This window comes from Artemia franciscana, unplaced genomic scaffold, assembly GCF_032884065.1.
Source record: "Artemia franciscana unplaced genomic scaffold, ASM3288406v1 Scaffold_1013, whole genome shotgun sequence".
Lineage (NCBI taxonomy): Eukaryota > Metazoa > Arthropoda > Branchiopoda > Anostraca > Artemiidae > Artemia > Artemia franciscana.
In genome coordinates, this window is record NW_027062723.1 from 95,982 (window position 1) to 118,136 (window position 22,155).

Sequence of the window (22,155 nt, forward strand, 5' to 3'; positions counted from 1 at the left end):
GATTTTAAACGATTAACGTTAAATAACTAAAAAGTGTACCCAAGAGTCGTTAAGTGGTTACAAACTGAAATTGGTACTGTTTTATCATAGGCTGAAAGTGCTACTGAGAGAAGAGGGCATTTGGAGGAAGACCATCCCCTCCTATCATACAAAGTACAAATTGTCCCTAGGCTCTAATTTCGGCAAGGTGTGGCATCTCCACCGTTCCTAAAATACGTAGCCTCCATAGTTCGTTTTTATTTTTGGCCGTCTGTATGGCAAAATTAGTCTCATATAATAGGGAAACTTTTGACTTCATGCAATTGATGTTATCTATGTAAGTCAGTACTTTTGTCATATTAGTAGAGTATGACTTGCACATACAGTATTTAAAGTTGCTGACTCATTTGATTGTACAAAATTGCAAAATCAGAATGACAAGCATTTTCATTTCGCAGAGTCATTCTTACTGTCCACGCAGCACTTGACGTTACTACTACTACTACTACTACTAATAACTCACTGCAGCACCAAGCCGCCTGAGGCCAACACAGCTACGCACGCTCCTCCTCCAACCTAATCTATTTAAAGCCTCCCTCTTTACACCCTCCCAGGAAGTTCCCATTTCCTTTAAATCCTTATTTATGACATCCTCCCAACCCAGACAAGGACGACCTGCTTTCCGTGTAGCCCCAGACGGTTGGCCAAAAAGGACAATCTTCGGTAATCTGTCATCCTTCATCCGTAGAACGTGGCCTAGCCATCTCAACCTTTCTTTCATTATAGCCCCAGAAAGCGGGATTGAACCACACTTTTCGTACAGCCTACTGTTTGAAATACGGTCAGTCAGCCGGGTACCCAGAACAATCCGTAGGCAATTTCTCTGGAAAACATCTAGTAAATTTTCATCTGCTTTTCGGAGTGTCCATGCTTCAGAGCCATATTTGACCACTGTCATCACTGTAGCTTCCAATATTCTAATCTTGGTTTGTAGGCTTATCTTTCTATTCTTCCAAACTTTTTTTAACTGTGAAAAAACACCCTGAGCTTTAGCTATTCTACTTTTAACATCTTCACTGCTCCCACCATCTTTACTAATAATACTACCAAGGTAACTGAAGCTCCCAACCTGATCAATCTTTTCGTTACCTAAGGTCACCTGTTCATCTTCACTTATTCCTAACCTTAGTGACTTAGTCTTCTTAACATTAATTTTCAAGCCTATTTTAGCACCCTGAACTCGTAAAACCTCTAAAAATTCATTCATTTTGCTCACACTTTCATCTAATATGCTTAAATCATCAGCATAATCTAAGTCCAGGAGCGTTCTTCCTCCCCATTTGATTCCATGGTCTCCAATTGCCTTTCCTGTGCTCCTTAAGACGAAGTCCATCAAAATGATCCATATAAAGGGGGATAGAACACAACCCTGCTTAACTCCTGATTTAATACAAAACCAGTTGCTAACCTCATTTCCTACCTTAACCGCAGCAGTATTATTCTCGTACATAGCGCAAATCACTTTAATGTATTTTTCTGGTATACCATATAACGATAAGACCTTTGTTAACGCTGTTCTATCAACAGAATCGAAAGCTTGCTCATAATCGATAAAACTAAGGACCAAAGGTGTTTGACAACGAAGGGACTTCTCAATTATTAACCTAAGAGTGAAAACATGGTCGACACATCCTCTACCTTTTCTAAAACCGCATTGTTCTTCCCTTAAAACTTTGTCTACCGCATGTCTCAGTCTAAAAAGTATCATATTACTCAGTAATTTGCTACCTACAGAGACCAGACTAATGCCTCGATAATTCCGACATTCACTCTTGTCACCTTTCTTATACAGTGGTTTAATTAAGGTTTTCCTAAAATCATTGGGTACTTCCCCTTTTTCAAAAATCATGTTCATAATCTTCAGTAGCTTATTCCTAACCTCAGAGCCACCATATTTAAGGAACTCATTAATCATACTATCAGCACCTGGGGCCTTATTATTTTTTAATCCTTCTAGTACTGTCGCTAATTCTTCCTCACTAAACAAATCTTCCTTCACATCCAAGGTATCACAAACTTTTTCATTTTCATCTATATCTTTTCCTGCAACTGTATCTCGGTTTAGCACATTCTCAAAATGTTCCACCCATCTTTCTTTAACTTTTTCCTTATCACTAATTGTGACCCCATTTCTATCTTTAACTGGGACTAGTCCGGATCGGCTACTCCCTTTCAATTTATTAACATGCCAGAATAATATTTTACTATTATGCCGTCTAGCCGCATCTTCCAGATCCTCAGCAATTTTATCCATCGCCTCCATTTCACATCTCCTTAGTTCATATTTTAATGCTTTCTCCACTTTCTTTACATTCCTTTTGTTTTCATACGACCTATCGCTCAGATAATTCTTATACAAACCCCTTCTACTCTCTATTAAACCTAAAGCTTTTTCACTAATATTCCTAGTTGCTGTCTTAGCACTCTTCCCTAGGACACCATCAGCAACTTCACAAATTGTTTTTCTGAAATTATTCCATCCATTCAATTCCTTTCATTAGTAATATTTAAGAATAATCAGGATCTGGCTAAAACTGCTTTTAGTGTATACATTTACGTCCTCTTATAGCCATGGAAATGAAGGGGGAGGATGCAAACTTTTTATCAGTTCTTTTCAATGAAAACGCAATAAATTTAATTTTCAAAATCTAGAGGGAGGTGGGGTATTCATGGTTTAATTTTGAACAAAAATAAAAAACGTTGTCTACAAAATCCAGTTGGAATCTGTCCCCTCCTTCATTGACACCACTGGCTATCTTGGCCCTCTGTTTGAAGAAATTCAAATTGGCTTATACCTGCTAATGATAATTTAGTTAGCTAAATCTTTTTCACAGACTTGGGTAAAATATTGATTTAATGTTTTGTCTCTTTGGATGATTAACATATTCTCCTTTCATAAACTGATTAACAAACACAAATTAATTCAAAGCCATTTTCAAATAGTTGACAAATTAAGCTACTAAGTTATAATATTTTAAGCAACTTACCTTTTTTCAAGACCTTTCCTTGGAAATCAAGGTTTTCAAAAACTAAAAGAAATATTTTCTTTAAAAGCGGTTTCAGTTCAGTTCAGTTCATTCGGGTTTATTAAAAAAAAATTATAACAGTCATAACATACTTAATCTCTCATCTCTATGCAAAAAGTTTCGAGTAGAACAAAACTGAATATTGAACTTTTAACATTCAAAGCAGAAATTTTAGTTTATATTATTAGAAAAAAAAAGTTTTTCTGGAGATTGGGTTGCATAGAGATAGCACACAGAAACCGGTAGGACTTTCTTTTACCTAAAGTTGCGCTGTAAAAATGTTAAAATGGTTGAAGTTTGGTTATTTTTTTTTTAAAGGGCAAAGCTTGTCTGGACAAAATTTCGCAAGAAAACTAATACTGCCATGGTTGCACACGGTTGATGATTAGCGATCCGGCTTCTCCCCGCGGAAAACCAGAAATAAATAAAAACTAGTTTAATACGGAACAAACTGAAAACAAGCTTTGTATGTCAGTACTTGGCAGAAGTACATCCTTAGCTTAGGTCCCAGTAGAAGCAATATTTTCTTGCAATGGTTATTTAGTTGCTTGGTGAAGGGAGAATTCCAGTTTTTCAGGCAAATAGGCCATTTTGCTGCAATCTTTCTACACAACACTATTAGCTGTGTAAGTTTTTATTGAGGTTTTTTAGAATATGCACTAAAGAGACCCCTTTTCCTCCAAGATTAATCAGATTTGGAGATTTGTCAGTTTATTGCTTGTTGATTCAGGAATTTGCTAGCATTTCTTTTTGGTATGGTCTTGGAACTCGTTATGTTTTACCTTTTTTTGCTGGGAATTCTTTGGATCAATCATGGAGGAGAAAGGATCTCTCCTTGTCTATATTCCGCAGATTTTTGACGAAGTAGGGAAAGGTCGTGTCGACTTTAAGTAAATCTAGAGATCTGGATTTAATTAATATTTGAATTGAAGAAAGAATGTGTGGATAATTTATATATTTTAATTTACCTCCCCCCCCCCACCCTTTGATATATCAATCGCTTGCTAAATAACTCTCTGGATACGCTCGTGAGCGGAACCTACATCTGAAACGATGTTCTTTATTTGTAGATTTCTGTCATGCTTTATATATATGTTTTGTTTCAAAATGAACAATATTTTAAATTGTATAAACCCATATGGCACTTCTATGTTTAATAATTGAAATTCTATAGCATCATTTTATCTTAATCATTACCGGAATCTTGCGTAAAATTGAAGCAATTTGTGCGAGAAGATTTTTATTTCTTATTGACCTGGACAGTGTTCGTATTTTCTATAATTTGGTTTTCTTTCCAGGTCAATGTTTTTTTTTTTTTGCTTTATGATTCTTCCTTTCTTTTTAGCAGACAAAACACTATCAGTGCGGGAAGGACGTACAAAATGAAGCAGCATGCTAATAATGAAGGAATACGGCTTAAAAACTGGTCCACTGGTGAAGTCCTTTATGATACACTGCATTCGACAAGTAACGTCAAGGTAAGCTTTTTATTTTAACTTGTGTCATAAGCAGTGTGTACACTCTTTAGGTTTCTAACCCAGGTGTTGTTTTTTCTTCTTTTTGGTATACCTTGGCTTAAGACTCCTCCCTCCCCCCTAGGGATTGACAATAATTTTGCAAAAATCTTCCCGATTCTACTTACAGAACAGAGAAAAATAAGAAATTCTTTTTTAAAAGAACATAAGCAGTGATTACTAATCCACGCGATTATTATTATTTAGCCTCATTTAAAGGCCTTAATAAGTAATAAAATTATTCTGACCTTCCTGCTTTCTACTCATTTCTTGGTATGTGTTGTAGTGACAACATTGTTCTTGATCTGTAATGAAACTGTTTTTCTGTGTCCACTCGGAGATGATCAGCTTAGCATGAGCGAGATAAATGGTATCTATGCAGGTATATTTTGTTTAAACATTTGGTGTGTTGATGTGATTAAGCTAGGTATTTGATATAATGGGTCCTGGATGGCATGCTTTCCATAATTCTCCGTTGCTGTTTCCATAATTTTGTTACTAAAATACTATATTTTCATCATATTTTAGCAGGCACGTAAGCAGGAATTTTTTTTTTCGGGGGGGGGGGGGGGCAAAACTTTCGAAACAGCAGATATAAAGTAGCACTTTTTTTTTTATTTAGTAATGCAAAAAGCAAGCATATCGGAAAATACAGATTAGCTTTGATCTGTAGTATTGTAGCGGATGGAGGGAAGAAGACTGAAGCCTCAAAAGTACGTTTTAGGCTCAGGTTATGTTCATAGCGATTTAGAACCAGTGATTGATCTATTATATCCCACTGAAAGGGAAATTTTAGGGTTAACAGTGCAATATGGGTGCTGTGGGGGGTAGTTCTTCTATTGCAAAAACGTAGATTTTAATGAAAAATGATAGTTTCCAAAATTGATTCATTAAAAGCTGTACTTTATCCTGAAAAGGGGGGATAAACGCCCTAATATCAAGGATAATTCTATTTTGCTGTGGAAAGCAAACTCTCTTTATAAAAAAAATAACAGTACAATCGCTAATTACTTCAAAGAGGGGAAAAAGTTAGACAGAAAATGGATTAATAATTGGGCAGTAACTTGACCGGATAATTGCATGCTGTAAAATCCCCCAAAAAAGGCTTCACTCATGTATCTAGATTCTTAATCAATGTCCCATTTTTGCTAGAAATCCCAAAAAACCATGGGGAAATTATACATTTCACAAAATTTCAGGGGGGCGGGCCCGAAGCCCCCCCCCTGCGTATGTGCCAGTATTTTAGTATATTTCGTTATGATTAACCTAGCCACACTTCTGTGGCGTGGTTGATATAACAAGTAAGTACCTATTTTTTCAACTGTGTTTTGGTAAAATCTGTAGAAAAAGGGCGCCTCTGGGAATTATTCCCTTCATGCGGATGCTACTCAAAAGAAAAAGCCAAAACTATTTCTTTTGTTTTATGTTGCTTTATTCATACTTATTTTTCTACAGTCTATGTGGTAAATATGCGGTAATTTCTTTTTGTTTTATTTTGTCTTTCTAAATCTGTAATGCTTACTGAATACATTTTCTTTTGTGACACAAAAACATGTTAGATTTTGAGGATAAAAAAAGAAACAAAAAAATATCCAATCGTTTTTTACTGTACAAAATGAGAAGGCTACTCGAGGAAATTTCTCTAGTGTGAACCTTAGGTAGGCTGTACAGTTTTTAGTGGACAAAAATAAATGAAAACCACCGCAAGCGTTACTAACTAATATACTAGTTTCACATTGCCCTAATATGACCGGTAAAATGAAAGGTCAATGGTAACAATATGATAGAAACTCGTAAAAAGTTTGTTGGTGAAGTTTTCAAATACCTCTATAAATTGATTTTGTTAATGTTTTAGGAAGTTAGCTAGCTATTCTAGGCTTAACCCAGAATTAAGGTTAACCAAGAATTAAGAACAGGAGGGTAAAGGAGGGTTTTCTATTTTTTTTTTGTATTTTGACAATTTAAACCTTTGATTTTTTTTGTAAAACCCCATCTCTGTAGAAAAAATTCCTAGTTATATAATAGCTCTTAATTCAAAAATTCTGCTTGGAAGGTACTTGTAGGGGTCAGCAAGAAGTTCTAAGAGTTGAAACACATTTTCAAAATCCTGGGCAAGCATTATTGTACTATAAACTTTACTCGTTGACTTTATTACCATTTGTGCATGACAAGCTAAGAAATAAAATAGGCGTATTTTGCGACGATTGATCCCCTCGCACATCTGGAGAAAATGCTCTCATTTGAGCTTTTTACATTTTGACCCTTTGTCAAGCTGTTGCAAAAACAGAAGGTGAAGATTTAACTGTTGGCAGATTGGTGATCTTGGATGTACATAAATAACATTATCCCTATCCAAGATTTTCTAGGTTTATTTATTACTGAATCATCAATATTTAAAAACTGTTCAAATTTTACATTATATGTTGAAGACATTGGAAAAATTTTGGACCCTCAATTGGCGCTTGCCAACGCAGTCATGATGAAAAAGTGTTCTGCACAAGGGTCATTCCATAAGTAACGAGACAATTCGCTGTAACTCGTAGACGATTTATTTAATCAATTCAAAACTTTCGAAACCTTTCAACATTGTCTCCGGCAACATTTATGTACCCGTTCCATCGCTATTCTAATTTATGCATCTTTCTTGCATGAAATTCTTTGTATTGATCTTGAAGCCACTTTTGCATCTGATTTAACTGTTTAATTGGATCGGAAATGTTTTTTGTGACCAAAGCCTCTTTATGGGGTATAAACAAAGAATGTCTGAAAGGCAAGGTTAGAATAGTATGGGTATTGGGAGCGACCTTCCTCCCCAGTTTTAAATAATTTCTTGGTTTAGTAGTACCACATGTGGAGACATATTGCTATGAAGAAAAAATTACACTTTCAGTCAAGAATCCACGACGTATGTTTAAATGACAGGTTTTATGTCATGCTTACAGTATTCCGGAGTTCACAGGAACCTACCTTTTGTGACTGTCCTGAAAATAAACGAGTCAGTAATAATTAGTGTTACAGCTATATGCTCACAAAAAGTAAGCCTTTGTATTCGAACGAAACGTCGTGAACTCTTGACTAGAGGTGTGACCATTCTCCATGAAAATGTTTTCCCACATGTGTCACACACTAAATCCAAAAACAGTTCAAAACTGGGATGAGAGACCCTTCCAAATCATCCAAGAAAACTTTGTATCAATTTTGAGCGGATTGTATCAATTGACGAATGATAGATGGACTTATCTGTCAATAAATGATCTGAAATAATTTTTATATAAATCTAAAAAGGGCTTATGCCAGATTTGCCTCTCACTCTCTCGGACTATCTCTCTTGGCTTTTTCTACAATTAGCCATGATTTGATACGCACAACTACTTAATCTTGATTTAAATCTGCCCCTGAAATGTTTGTCTGACTCGTAAAACCGAAACAAAAATAGATATAAACAGATTTTTATGCGTTTTTTGATGTTTTTTTGTGCATACATCCGAATGTGGATTTTTTCTTTTTTATTAGTTAATTATATTCTTTATTTATTCAATATTTATTTCTTTTATAGGCTTTGAATTGCCGTTCAACAATATGTACTGCAAATCATATGAACACCATTAAAGAAGTGAAACCCATTAGGACTGGAGACGCAGTTTTGGACGATGCTAAAAAGTTTATTGACGAGTTTTATGCTTCCATTGAAAAGTGAGTTTCTTTTTCTTTTTCGCAATGTAAATCATGTGTCATCTTTATACATGAAGATGACACATCTTTATAACTGAAAATATGCACAGGCTCAACCTTAGAAGGGACTAGATCCTTGGAAAGGATGAAGTTGAAAGTGTAAGCACTTTCTCCCTATTTTGTAGATATTCTAAGGGGGATCTGCCTTCTTTTTGCAGGTATGGTATATGAAATTCAGTTCCTGCCATAAGCTAGTTCAGGGTATTATTATTTTGTATCACTTCAAACTTGATTTCACTGGTGATGGTGAAAAAGATTGTATTTTTGCTAGGTGAATAGCCTATCCTCGTGAGTTACACTTGATATTTCCGACTTTCGGCCCTTGTTGATGTAACTTTAACTTCATGCATGAATTTTGACACTACTTTATAATATCCTACGTTTGCTTACGTATTCATAGACTAAATGAGCCAATTATATAATAGATTAATCTTTATTTTTGCTAATGTATAAATTACTATTTTATAGTTCCATATGCATCGTTTTCTGCACAAGTAAATTTTTAATGTTTTTGGTGTTGGAAGAATCTGTATAATATATATAGTAGGAATAATAATTATACATGGTAAATTTTATTTTTTCATGTTGCCATATACCACCTTTCCATTTATATTCTTAAACCTTGTACATGATTTTGACGTCACGTTATAACGTCGTAAATTCACTTAATTACAGACAAAATTAGCCAATTATAAAATAGGATCCTTGTTTTTCTTAATGCTAAAATTATTCTTTTATAATCTAATTTACATCGGCTTCTATATGCGTAAATAATGTTTTCAGTGTACGAAAATCTACACAGTATAAACATATTAGAACTAGTAGCTGAACCTGGCGAACTTTTTTTTATGTTGTTGTATGTCATTTTGTCATGCGTAATCTTAGATATAGTACCGTATGCCTAGCACGAGTTCTTCAATGAAACTGTTGAGCATTTAAAAGATCATTTTGAGCATTGGGACTCTGTATGAGGGATTGGCAGTTTTTCTAATACAAGCCACACATCACGGACCATAAAAAACCATCGGGAACAGAGCAATATCAATCATGAATATGACATCTTCTCTGCTATAAAACTTGGAACTATCGGTGGCTTGGAGATATTGTCTGTGATTTGGTAACTTGATAAACTGTAACTCTGATTTTTACTTCCGAGGTCTATAGTTTCCACAGACTTTGAGTTTGTATGTGGGAGTGTACGTATGTCCACGCTCGTCCAACTCTCAGGTTGTAGTGGATTAAAAAGAATTTTCCAGAGAGGTAGGGGGGTCGAAATGCGAAAAAGAGTATTTTTAGGCTACTATATTGTGACATTCAGGGTGTGGGGGAAGCAGAGGTTTTGAGACTTCGAACCATTGTTACGGGGAGGCACCCTACCCCCTTTTTTTCTATTTAATGCTTTTTTTCTGGTCCAAAAATGAGAGAAAGTAACTTTAGGAGAAACCTTAAGATATGGATCTGAACTATCTAATTGACTTGTGGTACATGTGCTGTAGGACATTTTATTAGCTATTAATCAAGCGTTGTTGATTGCAAACTATCTTTTGCTAGGCTGTAAACGGTCGGAGTTGTGCTTCCCACTTAGTGGTTTCTTTCACAAACATTTGTGAGCTGTGGAATGTAGATGTTAATGATGTGCTTAGTTTTTTTTCTCACCCTCATATTCTCTATTTCCTATTACCTTAGCTTAGCGGGTTGTTCTTCTTCATCATGTGGCATATAAGCCAAACAAAATACTACACGTCTATAACCAATTAGGTTTTTCAGAATTATTGTGACTACATCTATTGAACTTTACTTGGATAGTTTCCAATTATTAGTCTGGGCACCAGGAAAATGTGAAATATACCTTGACGGGATGGGACAAGTATGATAATTAGACCCCCCCCCCTCCTGCTAAGCCGACCATGCTGATTCGAAAATTATCAAGGGAACTTGCTTGCAATGGGTGAAACACTCCAAAACTTGATATTTTATTATACTTTTGGTGTTTCATGCAAGAAAATGCATTTTCCGCAAAGTTTGAGGTGCAGTTTTCCGCTCAAGTACGAGATAGAAATGCCTAGAGGCTATAGAATGTCTTCATAGCAAACTAACACGATTAGTTAAAAAAATGGCAGCAATAACGCAGGTAAAGAAACTGAACAAAGTCAGAATTAACACTATTTATTTATTTTTCACTTTCCCAAATTCATAATGTTTTTTTCTTAGTACCCCTCCATTTCAAGTCGCTCACAATTATTCCTCGTCTGAATCAGCCTCGGCCTCGCAGCACTTCCCACAACAAGAGCACAAAATATCGCAACTTCTGTCTGCGCATGGACATTTTTGTCCACAAGATTTACACTTGGAATGTGGTGAAGTTTTCTGAATAGTGGATGGCCAAGCCGGAAGGGTTGATTTAATGGGTACTATGCATCTGTTCTTCATCTCCCGTCCGAGGCATAAGGACCTGCAGCATAATGGGCCATTGGTAAATGCACCGTTTCGCATGTAAGGCAAAGAAGCCGTCGGTTTGAGGCAGGTTCTTCAGCGTTTTCCGGCGAAGGGAACAAGTGAAAGGAGGTCATTCAAACCCGAAAATTCCTGTAGGTTTCTGTTTGAAGCGATCAAAATCTCATAATACAGCTTCATAATATCTTCCTCAAGCTCAACTACTCGGTCGATTTCTTCCAAAATCATTTGAGCAAGAGCAGATATTCGAGGTAACCACGGTACGACTGCTCTAAGGATCGTCTTCTTTTCTTTGAAGAAAATGAAGCTCAAAATATCACAACCGGTGAAACAGTGCAAAAACGCAATTGAATTCACTATAGACGGTGGGAGTCTATCTGGAAGTTTAGTGATTGAAATGACTTTGTCCTGCAAACAAACCAACCCATTAGGAGTGGTCTTATAAGACCCCGTCCTGGTACAGAACCCCGTGTGCAAACACATTAGGAGTGCAAAAACACAATTGAATTCACTAGAGACGACGGGAGTCTATTTGCAAGTTTTGTGATTGAAATGACTTTGTCCTGCAAGCAAACCAACACATTAGGAGTGGTCTTATAAGACCCCGTCCTGGTACAGAACCCCGTGTGAAGAGTGACACGGATATCTGCTTCTTCATGTATGCTCCTCAGTTCAATGGCAAATCTCTCGCAGTTGACAGTCTGGATACCTGGAAGCAGGTCAACTACTTCAGTTCTATCTGCAAATCCTCCTCTTTGGTACTCTGGAAAACATGCATTCGATAAGCTTTACTTTACTTTGATTAATTTTACTTTAATTTCAACTTTAGTTTTAATTTTTTTTTCAATTTAAATTTTAATATAGTTTTAACTTTGTTTACTTGAATTTTTACTTTCTTAACTCACTTTAATTGCTTTACTTTAAAGCTTTGCTTTAATTACCCACAATTGTATTTGTCAATAATATGTCTGCTCACAATTTGTTTAATTTGGAATTTAGGACCTTAATGAGATAGCTAAGAAATAAAAATACCATTCAATTCAGAGTTCAATACTATATCTAAATATTAACGATCATTTCCTCTTGAAATTCCTTGAAGAAATTTAGTATAAAGTTGGAGATATGTTAGTTGACCTTTTAGTGAAGGATACAGAGGCCCTGCTAATAGAACCCGAATATACAGCAAAAAGTTATTTGTTTGTATCCTATTTCTACTAGACAGAATCTGATTATTGACTGAATGATCATTGCCCAATTAAGCGAATAATATTCAATAAAAAAACAAGTTGTTTTTATCAGGGGAACCTAAACTGTACCTATACCAAATTTAGAAGATATATCACTGATGGGGCTCCGTACATCCTCTAGATTCTATTAATCAGTCTTTCGGGGGAGACGAAGGGATTTGGGGCCAGGCTATATGGTTGTGGGTGGGGTCGCCTAGACCCCAAATTCCCAGAAAGCTGAAGATTAAAACGAAATCAGGCTTTCCAAATTCTGGTAACTGAAAATTCCAGAATTTTCTAAATTATGTGAAATGATTATTGTATTCAGATAAAGGATTAAATTATGAATCGCATGGTCTGTTTATTTCATATCTATCTCATTATGGCCTGACTGGATGTAATCCATGTAGTGGATAGGAAAATCCTTTCCACTGAGGTTCATGACCAACTTTGTGTCAGTTCTGATTCCTGGTGAGCAAGTGCCAAAAATACAGCTATTGGTTTGCCAGTCAAAATGGTTTGGACATGGATCAAGAGAGCAAAAGAAAACTGACATTATATGGGCCTTAAGCATAGAGAATTCTAATTTCAGCTTCAGAGGAATACCCTTTCACTCAAGACTTTTTGGATAATAGAAAAATTACTCAATGAGACCAAGTGATGACATGCAAAAAAGGCCTTACTCACAAGTAACATCATATGCTATGCAACCTCCACTTAATTAACCAAAAACTATCGCCAGGAACTTCTTTCTCCACTTCTGTTGTCTTTATTCGGTCTTGATACTAAAGCAACAGCAGTCAAAACAAAACCAATCTTGCTTTTTTCTTCTAAAGAACACCGGAAAATGACTTGTGAAACCGGCGTTTGCGGCTTTTGCTCGCTAGATAACGATTTTCGGGAAATCTGAAGTTCAGATCCAAATTTAAAAGACTTCCCCCCTTGTTTTAAAGGGCAGTTTTTGTTTTCGGTATCAGCATTTTTTTAGGTTATCTTTTGGTATATGTTTCATAATAACCCCATTCCGTCGTGCACCCTTCTTGAAATAAGCGTGATAGCCAAGCGTGGCGTCCTGACTATATCTTCATTTTTGGAATAATAAATGCATGCTCTTGGAGTGGTAATTAGCCCATAATGGAGATGGAGTTCTGCCTCTCTGATCTTCTGTATAATTTATCTGGTGATGGTACATGGCTCCTATACCGTTGCTATACATGTCCGCGTCTCTCCCAGCAACTTTCCAAGATTATAGGCGGCTTCTTGAAAGTGATGCAGATTAGCCTCCAAAATTCTAGTCCTTTGGCATATATGCTGGCATCATTATAAAATATGTTTCGAAGCTCCCTCAAAAAGATGTTTTAACAGTGTTAAAACCTCATTCCAAATGGGAGACGGTAGTCCCGCTCCTGTATTTTCCCAGTCAGATCTTCATCAGTTGCCAAATGTTGTTCGATTTGTTTTCCTTCTTTAATGTGAGTCTTTCTTAGGCCAATCTCTCCTTGAGAAATGAAACTGATTTCATGCCACCAACAGCCTCGACAGCTTCTCCAGTTATCCCACTTTTGCATAGTAGATGGAGAAATTTCTTATCAGGGTTATGTACCCTAGGGCTAAGGCTAAGCATCTCTCTCCTGAGTTATTCACCTCCTCCTTGACCGACGATGCCATCTTTGCATCTTTCCTTTGTTATGCTGCCCTCTAATTTCACCAAGACAATATCAGGAGAACAGTTCAGATTGTCTTCCATAATATTTGGTTCCATAAGAAGGACAACATCTTCATCCTTGAGGGTTTGTCAACCACCTTTGCTGACCCATACGATGATCAGCTTTACGAAATCAGTAAAATCTCTCTTTCTTTTTGGTGCTCCAGGAGCCTTTTTTTTTTCTCTTTACTATAGGTCGCTGGTTTGCTGAAGCATTCTTTGGGGTTGCTTTTCGTATATGGTTAGCATTATCTCTTTTTTCCCTTTTGGTTAAGCCTTTTGGTTATAGCCCTTATAAAAGGGTCACAAGTTTTTTGGAATTATAAATGCATGCTCTTGGAGTGGTAATTAGCCCATAATGGAGATGGAGTTCTGCCTCTCTGATCTTCTGTATAATTTTTCTGGTGATGGTACATGGCTCCTATGCCGTTGCTATACTTGTCCGCGTCTCTCCCAGCAACTTTCCAAGATTATAGGCGGCTTCTTGAAAGTGATGCAGATTAGCCTCCAAAATTCTAGTCCTTTGGCATATATGCTGGCATCATTATAAAATATGTTTCGAAGCTCCCTCAAAAAGATGTTTTAACAGTGTTAAAACCTCATTCCAAATGGGAGACGGTAGTCCCGCTCCTGTATTTTCCCAGTCAGATCTTCATCAGTTGCCAAATGTTGTTCGATTTGTTTTCCTTCTTTAATGTGAGTCTTTCTTAGGCCAATCTCTCCTTGAGAAATGAAACTGATTTCATGCCACCAACAGCCTCGAAAGCTTCTCCAGTTATCCCACTTTTGCATAGTCGATGGAAAAATTTCTTATCAGGGTTATGTATCCTATGGCTAGGGCTAAGCATCTCTCTCCTGAGTTATTCACCTCCTCCTTGACCGACGATGCCATCTTTGCATCTTTCCTTTGTTATGCTGCCCTCTAATTTCACCAAGACAATATCAGGAGAACAGTTCAGATTGTCTTCCATAATCTTTGGTTCCATAAGAAGGACAACATCTTCATCCTTGAGGGTTTGTCAACCACCTTTGCTGACCCATACGATGATCAGCTTTACGAAATCAGCAAAATCCCTCTTTCTTTTTGGTGCTCCAGGAGCCTTTTTTTCTCTTTACTATAGGTCGCTGGTTTGCTGAAGCATTCTTTACGGTTGCTTTTCGTATATGGTTAGCATTATCTCTTTTTTCCCTTTTGGTTGAGTCAGGTTGTCAGCTACTGATCCTTTCCTGCAACTCGCCCCTGGGATCCAAGAAGACGCCCAAAGAAAGATACAAAAAAGCACTTGCGACTGGGCGGGTACATAAAACTCATTTATAGAAAAAAGCTGATATTGCAGCCATGACAAATGAAGATTTAATATCGAAGGTTAGCTTGGGCGTCTGTTCATTCGCGTTGTTATTATTTGGTATTATTTGTCTCTTATTTGTAGTTTGTCCTAGATGAGACACATTAACACTGACAATACAATGTTTTATCAAATAAATCCTAATTCGTAAAATACCAATGAACAATAGTTGGGGTGGGATAACATACACGTTGCTTTAAGATTTTTTTTTCACCCTCCTTGGAGGGGAGAGTGCTGTGAAAAAACCTCAATAAAGGGATTTCGGTCTCTCCCAAACGCAAAGTTTTCAGTCATCTGTATTCAAACATATCATATACCGAAAAAAAGATCCAATACTAAATCATTCCTAATAAATTTTATCTTTGCAATTTTTACGATATATCAAAAATCTTTGCAATATTTGTGTTTTTTTACCAATAAAACTGATTTGTTTAATCTTGAAGAAATTTTCATGTCGCCCCAGAAATGGGCGACATGAAAATTTCATGTCGCCCATATCGCCAAGGGACTAAGATCAAACAATTCTTGGAAGCAAACTGTAGTTAAGGAGTGACGCGGCTCAATAGTAACAGAAAGTCTAAAAAACGGAATTTTGATACCGATAGATACATCAAAAGAATTAAATTTGTATGCTCATTTCAAATATGTAAGTTTCATCAAGTTTGGTTTTACCCATAAAAAGTTACGAGCCTTAGAAAATTTACCTCATTTTCGAAAAAAGGAGAAACACCCCCTTTAAAAGCCATAGAATCTTAATACAAATCACACCGTCAGATTCACCGTATCAGACACCCCTGCTAAAGTATTTTTCTTTTTACTTTCAAAAGAGCTATTTATTCTAATTAAACGGCCTTTGTGATTCAGGGGTCATTCTTAAACAGTTGGAACAAAATTCCAATTTTATTGTAAAGAACGAGGTATTGACGAGGGTGAACCTCTTCATATGCGTAATAATTTTTGTTCGTTTTAAGTTTTAATGTTGCTACTTACTTTCAGTTGAAGAAACTTGTTTTTTTATGTAATGATAATCTGGGACCATTGGTTCGAGATGATTACCAATGGGAAGACAAAAAAAAAAAAAAAAAAAACATATAAAAACACTTCTGTGTCCATGTACACAAAACGTAATTTTGTATTTTACACCATAGAACTTGAAGTATCTACTGGGGCTGCAGGGTTCTCAGATATGTTGATTTGGTTTTATTATTTTCATCAAGACCACTTGCCCTTTTGTTGGTGTTTTTCGCTTTTTCTGAAGATCAGGTAAATTTTTTCAGGCTCTTGAGTTTTTTGGGTAACCTGAAACTTGATGAATATTGCATATTTAGGATCACTAAAAAAATCAAAATTTTTCTACGTATGTACCACTGTCAAAACTACTATTTTCGAGTCTCGGTTACTATTAGCTTGCGCTCCATATTCACTTACTGTTCGTTGCCACGAACTTTTTGAAATCAGCACCTTTTTTTTTTACAATATTTGTATTCTCCAGTGAATGATTGACCACACGAATGAACAAAGTGCATTCCAATAAAATACATAAGAAAAGGATTTCTTAGGATTTTATAAACATGAACGAATGAAAGTCCTAAAAAAACCTAATGTAAACTTTTCTAAGGAAAATTGTTTTGGCCCTATTATGGTTTCGGTACTGCTATTATCATGGACACATATTCTACTGTTGGGTTTTTAATTTTCAAATTATTTTTTCTTGCGTCCAATAGTCTGACGCCCAGCTGTGTCAAACATACCACCAATATGTAATCTGTTATGCAGTAAAAACCAGTCACATCTATCTCGCTAAATTTTTGCCTTTTATTTTAATTTGATACTTACCACTCTACCAGAGGTGGTTTTAGCGGGACAGACGAGGCACTTGCCCCGGGCGAAAAAATTTTGGGGGGTGTAAACTTTCAAATGAATGATATAAGAGTTACAAAGATTTTGCGATTTTTAAAATTTCATTTTAATTGAAATAAAGTAAAGGGCGCGGTTGGCAGTGGACATAAAGAAATTGAATCCGAGATTTTTATTTGCCCATGTAAAGTAAGAAAAGTCAGATTTAAATAAATAAAAATTTTGTTGATCAATTTTGTTGCTAATAAGTAGCAATTTTGTTAGAATTTGTGCTGCAAGGTTTTGGAGAAAGGGAGAATTCTAATCAGGGTTTTTCCCCAGGCGCAAGAGGGGCCAGAACTGCCACTACAATTATTGACCGCGTTCGAATATATTGGAGTGAACAAAGACGTTCAGAATTATCTTTTATTTATGTTATTGCAAAGAATGCAATTTTGATGAAAAATAGGGTGTGATTTTCGTAACCTTAATAAATAAAATTTACAATTTTTTTTTTGGCAAGTTTTAATTCACAAAAAGATACATAGTAGTAAATCTAAATATGTGTGAACAGTGGGCAAATTGCTTAACTTGTGACCCTTTTATAAGAGCTATGTGGGGTCTTGTTATCCCCAAAGGTATATCTATAGGGGACTAAGGTATAGAAATGATTTCATTGTTAGAAAAGAAAACTTTTTTGAATTTTACACCCATCTAGGATTTATTTTTATCTTAAAAGGATAGGATGAAGGGCTGGCTGGCGTCATTACTGATCTGCTATGTGGGTGTCTATGCGTGAGTTGGCTGTTTGTTGAGGATTTTAAACATACTTTTTTACATTTAGGTATTTCAGCTAGCTTCCAGGTCCCCCTCACTTACTTTGAAGCGAGTATTATCTGCTCAGCCGATAGGGGTGTCATGAAGGGGCTACCTTCACTCATTGTCGCCAGGCTTTGCTAAAACTACCATTATCAGCTAAAATTGTTCATAGTATGTACATTCACGTCTCTTTTACAGGAATATCAATCGATGAAAATGAAGGGGGGGGGGATTGTAAAGTTTTTTTTCTATTTTGTTAGAATATACAGAAAAATAGTATCTATCAAAGTCTAGGGTGGAGGTAAGACGCTATTGTTTTATTAATTTCTTGCTTAAAATAACAAAAACTGTGTTTTCAGAATCTATTGGGTAATCGCCTCTCCCATTTTATTGACTCCACTGGCTTCATCTTGTCCTTCTCTTTGAACAAATTCTAATGGTGCTATATCTAATAATTCCAGTATGATAATATGCAAGTTGTAAGTTAATCTCTTCAGAAGAAATAACTCCTTTTGATTTAACTTACGCTGAAATTACGCTGTAAAAATGTTGAAGTTGTGCCCTTTGGTTGTTATTCTTTACAGCACATATTTTGTCTGAACAAAATGTGTAAGGGAAATCATTACCGCCGTTTTTGCACAAGGAGGATCAGAGATCCTGACTATCTCCGTGGAATTCCATAAATGAATAAAAACTGAAATGAGAAATGAAAAAAGGGTTTGAGACTTGGAACCATTGTTTCAGGGAGGCACCCCTGCTCTTCTTTTCTGTCCAACGTTCGCAAGTATAGCGATGAATTACCCTAATTTCAAATCTTCTTTGTGTTGAAAAGTTGTCATTAGCAGATCGTTATTCAAATAATATATGGCTGTTTTGTGTACCTGACTGCTGCATGCACACCTCATACAAGCGATTGTTACCAAAAAGGATTGCAACAATTGCTATTCTCCTTCCACTGATTGCAATGAAACACTTCGATTGTAAATGCCTCCATGTCTAAATGAAATAAAAAGTTTAGAAGCAATTTAGTTTCTAGTTCTGTGAAAAATTGGGGTTTCGCCCTATATGCGATTTGCACCCACCCTATAGCTGGAAAGTCTTTAAGTATAGTGTTGTTAATTGAACTATTTTTGTGTAAGTTCTTGGCACCCTTTTTTGCAAATCTGATTTAATATTGAAGCTCCCAGGTTCTTATTTGGCACACTAGTACAAAATAAGGTGAATACATCATAGATGACTAACTTTCAATCTAAGCCTATGCCTCCTTTGTAATTTAATTTAATTTAAAACGTGATATTTTGAATTTGTACTCGAATCTTTTCAAATGGTAAATTTTAAAACTTTGCAAAGTAGCTGTTTGGGCCATTTTTGGTTATTTTTGCCTCTATTGACAACAGGAATTCTTGATAAGTATTGATGAATCTTAAAAAGAGGATAGTTTCAGGCTATATTGAAAAATATTTTTTTCTTTTTTTGAAGAGTCATGCTCTCCGAGCATTTACTTGTCGCTTAATAAATTTAATAGATTTGGAAATAACCGATAACTGATTTTTTTTATTCCCTGTTTTTCACGTCATTAACGTCAAATTACATACTTGTGATTTTTCCCATAAGAAAAAAAGAAGATACTATTTAAAAGTACTGAAACTGTAATCACAATGCATATTGACTTATCTTCCTTGTCTACAATTTACTTATCTGTGGTGGCATTTCTACTCTTTGTGGGGGCTACTAAAATTCTTTGGTCTCATCATGCTAGATTTGGATCTGCTGAGCATCTAAACCGTTGGAGCGAAATTAAAACGCAGATCGAAGAATCAGATGGTTACATCATGAAAACTGAAGAATTGAAATATGGTGCTACAGTTGCCTGGAGGAATGCCCCACGTTGTCCTGGACGTATCCAATGGAAAAAGCTACAGGTACAATTCACAGTTTTAAACTTATTAATTTAAGATAAATAGACTTGCTTTGCGGAAGAACAGTTTAGTTTGTCCACATAGCTAGTCTTAAAGCCCAATTTAAAGCGTTTAATAGTTTTTTTTTGTAACGTCCATAAAATATGCATGATTGGCTATTGTGTAGCATTGATTAACTCCCCGTCCTTTTCTTTCAAATGCAGTATCCTCCAAATTCTTCTTCCTCTGACTAAAATAACATCGAAAAATTTCATAGAAGCCCTAGAAGATCTAGTTACCGCTAATTTTTTATATTAAACTTTTAGTGATGTTAAATAAGTAACCGCTTTAATAAACTACCTAGTGCAATTGAATAAGCTGGGAGGAAGAGTTAAGACTGAAAAAGAATAAGAATAATGTTTCAAAAATAAAAGTTGTGTGTCCAAAACTGGTGGGGTACGCTAGATTTGGAAGCATGCACAAAATTCTGGTTTAGTCCAAAAAAAAGGAAAAACCAACAAAAAAAAGAATGTTTTATAATTTTGTCTCAGTTAATCATAAATAAGAGATGACTCGTTTATTTTCCTTTCGACCAGCAGCTTCTACAAATTTCTGTCCAAGGAAAAGCTCATCTGCCACCTAGTCTTCACACACCTAATTACTGCTTTGCCATCTGTAAATGTCATTGTTGAAATTTTACCAGATCAAACTCTTTTAAAATAAATATCAATGGAAACCATTTCTTTCATTTATTTTTAACATATGATATTAGTAAAATAGTTTAAATATTTTTTTCTAAAATTATTCCTGTTCTTAATTTATCTGAGTACGATGAAATCCTTTGGCAAAGTATTATACCTAAAATACTCCCCCGTCCCTATAATATCCATTGCAATAGCTTTCTTCTATTACTGGACAAACCAAAATGTTGATGCAAAACGCAAATTTCTCCAGCAGTTGCAGACCAGCGCTGATTTTGTTGTCTCTAAGTACCCAAGCGCAGGACTTTTTCTGGTTTGTAATCCCAATGAACTTACGATGAATTCAATATGCTCCTCTCTAAAAGTTAGGCAAATAGTTAAAATACCAACAACTAGGGGAAATTCCTCTCTAGATGTCATGCTAACTATCTGAATAATTTCTACAGTCCCCCCTCAGCTTTGCCTCCATTGGGTAAGAGTTATCATTTTCCCCTCCTCCTGTCCCCCTTTTTAATTTCAAATATACATTCTCAGTAACTTATGGCTCTTTCCACCCTCTTCAAAATGCTGGCCTTTTTTCTTTTGAAACGTGGTTGAATACTGAGGATTGGTCTGATATTTATAATTTTGCATGGTCTTTATGAAAAAGTCACTACCTTTCACAAAAAGCTAAAGCAAAAATATATAATTTCTTTCTCAGAAAAAAGATTTAAAAAGTCCTCCAGTGACAAACGTAATACAACATAAATACGTAAAATTTGCCTGATCCTACTTCAAGAACAAGGTCAAAGAATTGTTTACCAAAAAACTAAGAATTTGGTACTCCGAGGTAAGAAAAAGTTATGTGGTAGGAGTCTATACCAACTTGATTTCAAATTACCTGAATCCCCAGAAGTTACTGGTAATAATCTTAACAAGTTCCTTGCTTCTATCGTACAGAGCCTTCTGGCATTGTCTTATCAATTACCCATTAATATTCTCCCACCTGCTTTCCCCTCCATATCTCTGTCTCATATCAAAAGAAAAATTGGGAAACTACAAAAAACAAGTGTTGCCCTTTAGATATCCCTTTTCTTCCTATTAGTGCTTTCAGTGACTTAGACTTAAAGCCCTTGTCTGTTATTTTCAAGGAGATTACTGAGTTTGGCCAGTATCTGCAAATTTGGAAACAGGGTCTCATAACCCCCTTGAATAAGAAAGGCGGAAAACCTAGTGTTGAAGGTGTTCATCCTATTTCACTTACTCCTATGTTCTCTAAACTATATGAAGATTCCTTGGAGATTGGATAAAGGAGAAAATCCTACCTTTTACTGTCCAGAGACAATTCGGGAATATCACATCCGCTTCTACTTCCCATTACTTTTTTTCTTATTGACTCAATTGGAAAAATTCTCGAAAAACCTAATTGCTGGCTAAATTTAATTTCCATTGACCTTCAATAAGCATTTGACCTTTTTAACCACAATATTTTGGTTGAGAAATTTGTAACTGATTTCAATATTGATCCTTTCCTGGTTAAATTGGTTGCCTCCTTTTTATCAAATAGAACACAGGAAGGCAAATATCAGAATCGTTATTCCAGTCCTCTCCTCGTTCACAATGGATTACCCCAAGGTACTCTCCTAGGTCCCTTCCTTTTTTCTGTTACTAACGGTTGTTGGAGCCTGCTTCCGAAACTTTGTAAGCAACCCTATGAGTATCCTCAATGATATTGCAGATGACGCTGCGGTCTTAGACATGAGAGTAAACCCCTCTAAATCTATTATAATGCCAATACGTTTCCTTAAAACCTCACACCTTTTCCTCAACCTTATTCCTCCAGATATTTCTGTGTCTTCCTTTAAATTACTTGGGATTGC

At 35.8% G+C, this 22,155-nt stretch overlaps 1 protein-coding gene across 1 annotated transcript; it reads left to right on the forward strand.

Annotated features, from left to right (window-relative positions):
- Positions 1-4,384: 4,384 nt before the first annotated feature.
- On the forward strand, positions 4,385-19,869 carry LOC136042287 (nitric oxide synthase 1-like). The gene is made up of 3 exons (XM_065727239.1): positions 4,385-4,543; positions 8,136-8,272; positions 19,457-19,869. Exons 1-3 carry the CDS (start codon positions 4,448-4,450, stop codon positions 19,650-19,652), a joined length of 429 nt encoding a protein of 142 aa, XP_065583311.1. The 5' UTR covers positions 4,385-4,447; the 3' UTR covers positions 19,653-19,869.
- The last annotated feature ends 2,286 nt before the right edge of the window (positions 19,870-22,155 follow it).

Bases quoted from the DNA above. Each gene is read 5' to 3' on its own strand.
- LOC136042287 (XM_065727239.1), top strand. From the start codon at position 4,448: ATGAAGCAGCATGCTAATAATGAAGGAATACGGCTTAAAAACTGGTCC. The intron at 4,544-8,135 runs GTAAGCTTTTTA...TTTCTTTTATAG, and splicing joins ATTCGACAAGTAACGTCAAG to GCTTTGAATTGCCGTTCAAC. The intron at 8,273-19,456 runs GTGAGTTTCTTT...TCATCATGCTAG, and splicing joins TTTTATGCTTCCATTGAAAA to ATTTGGATCTGCTGAGCATC.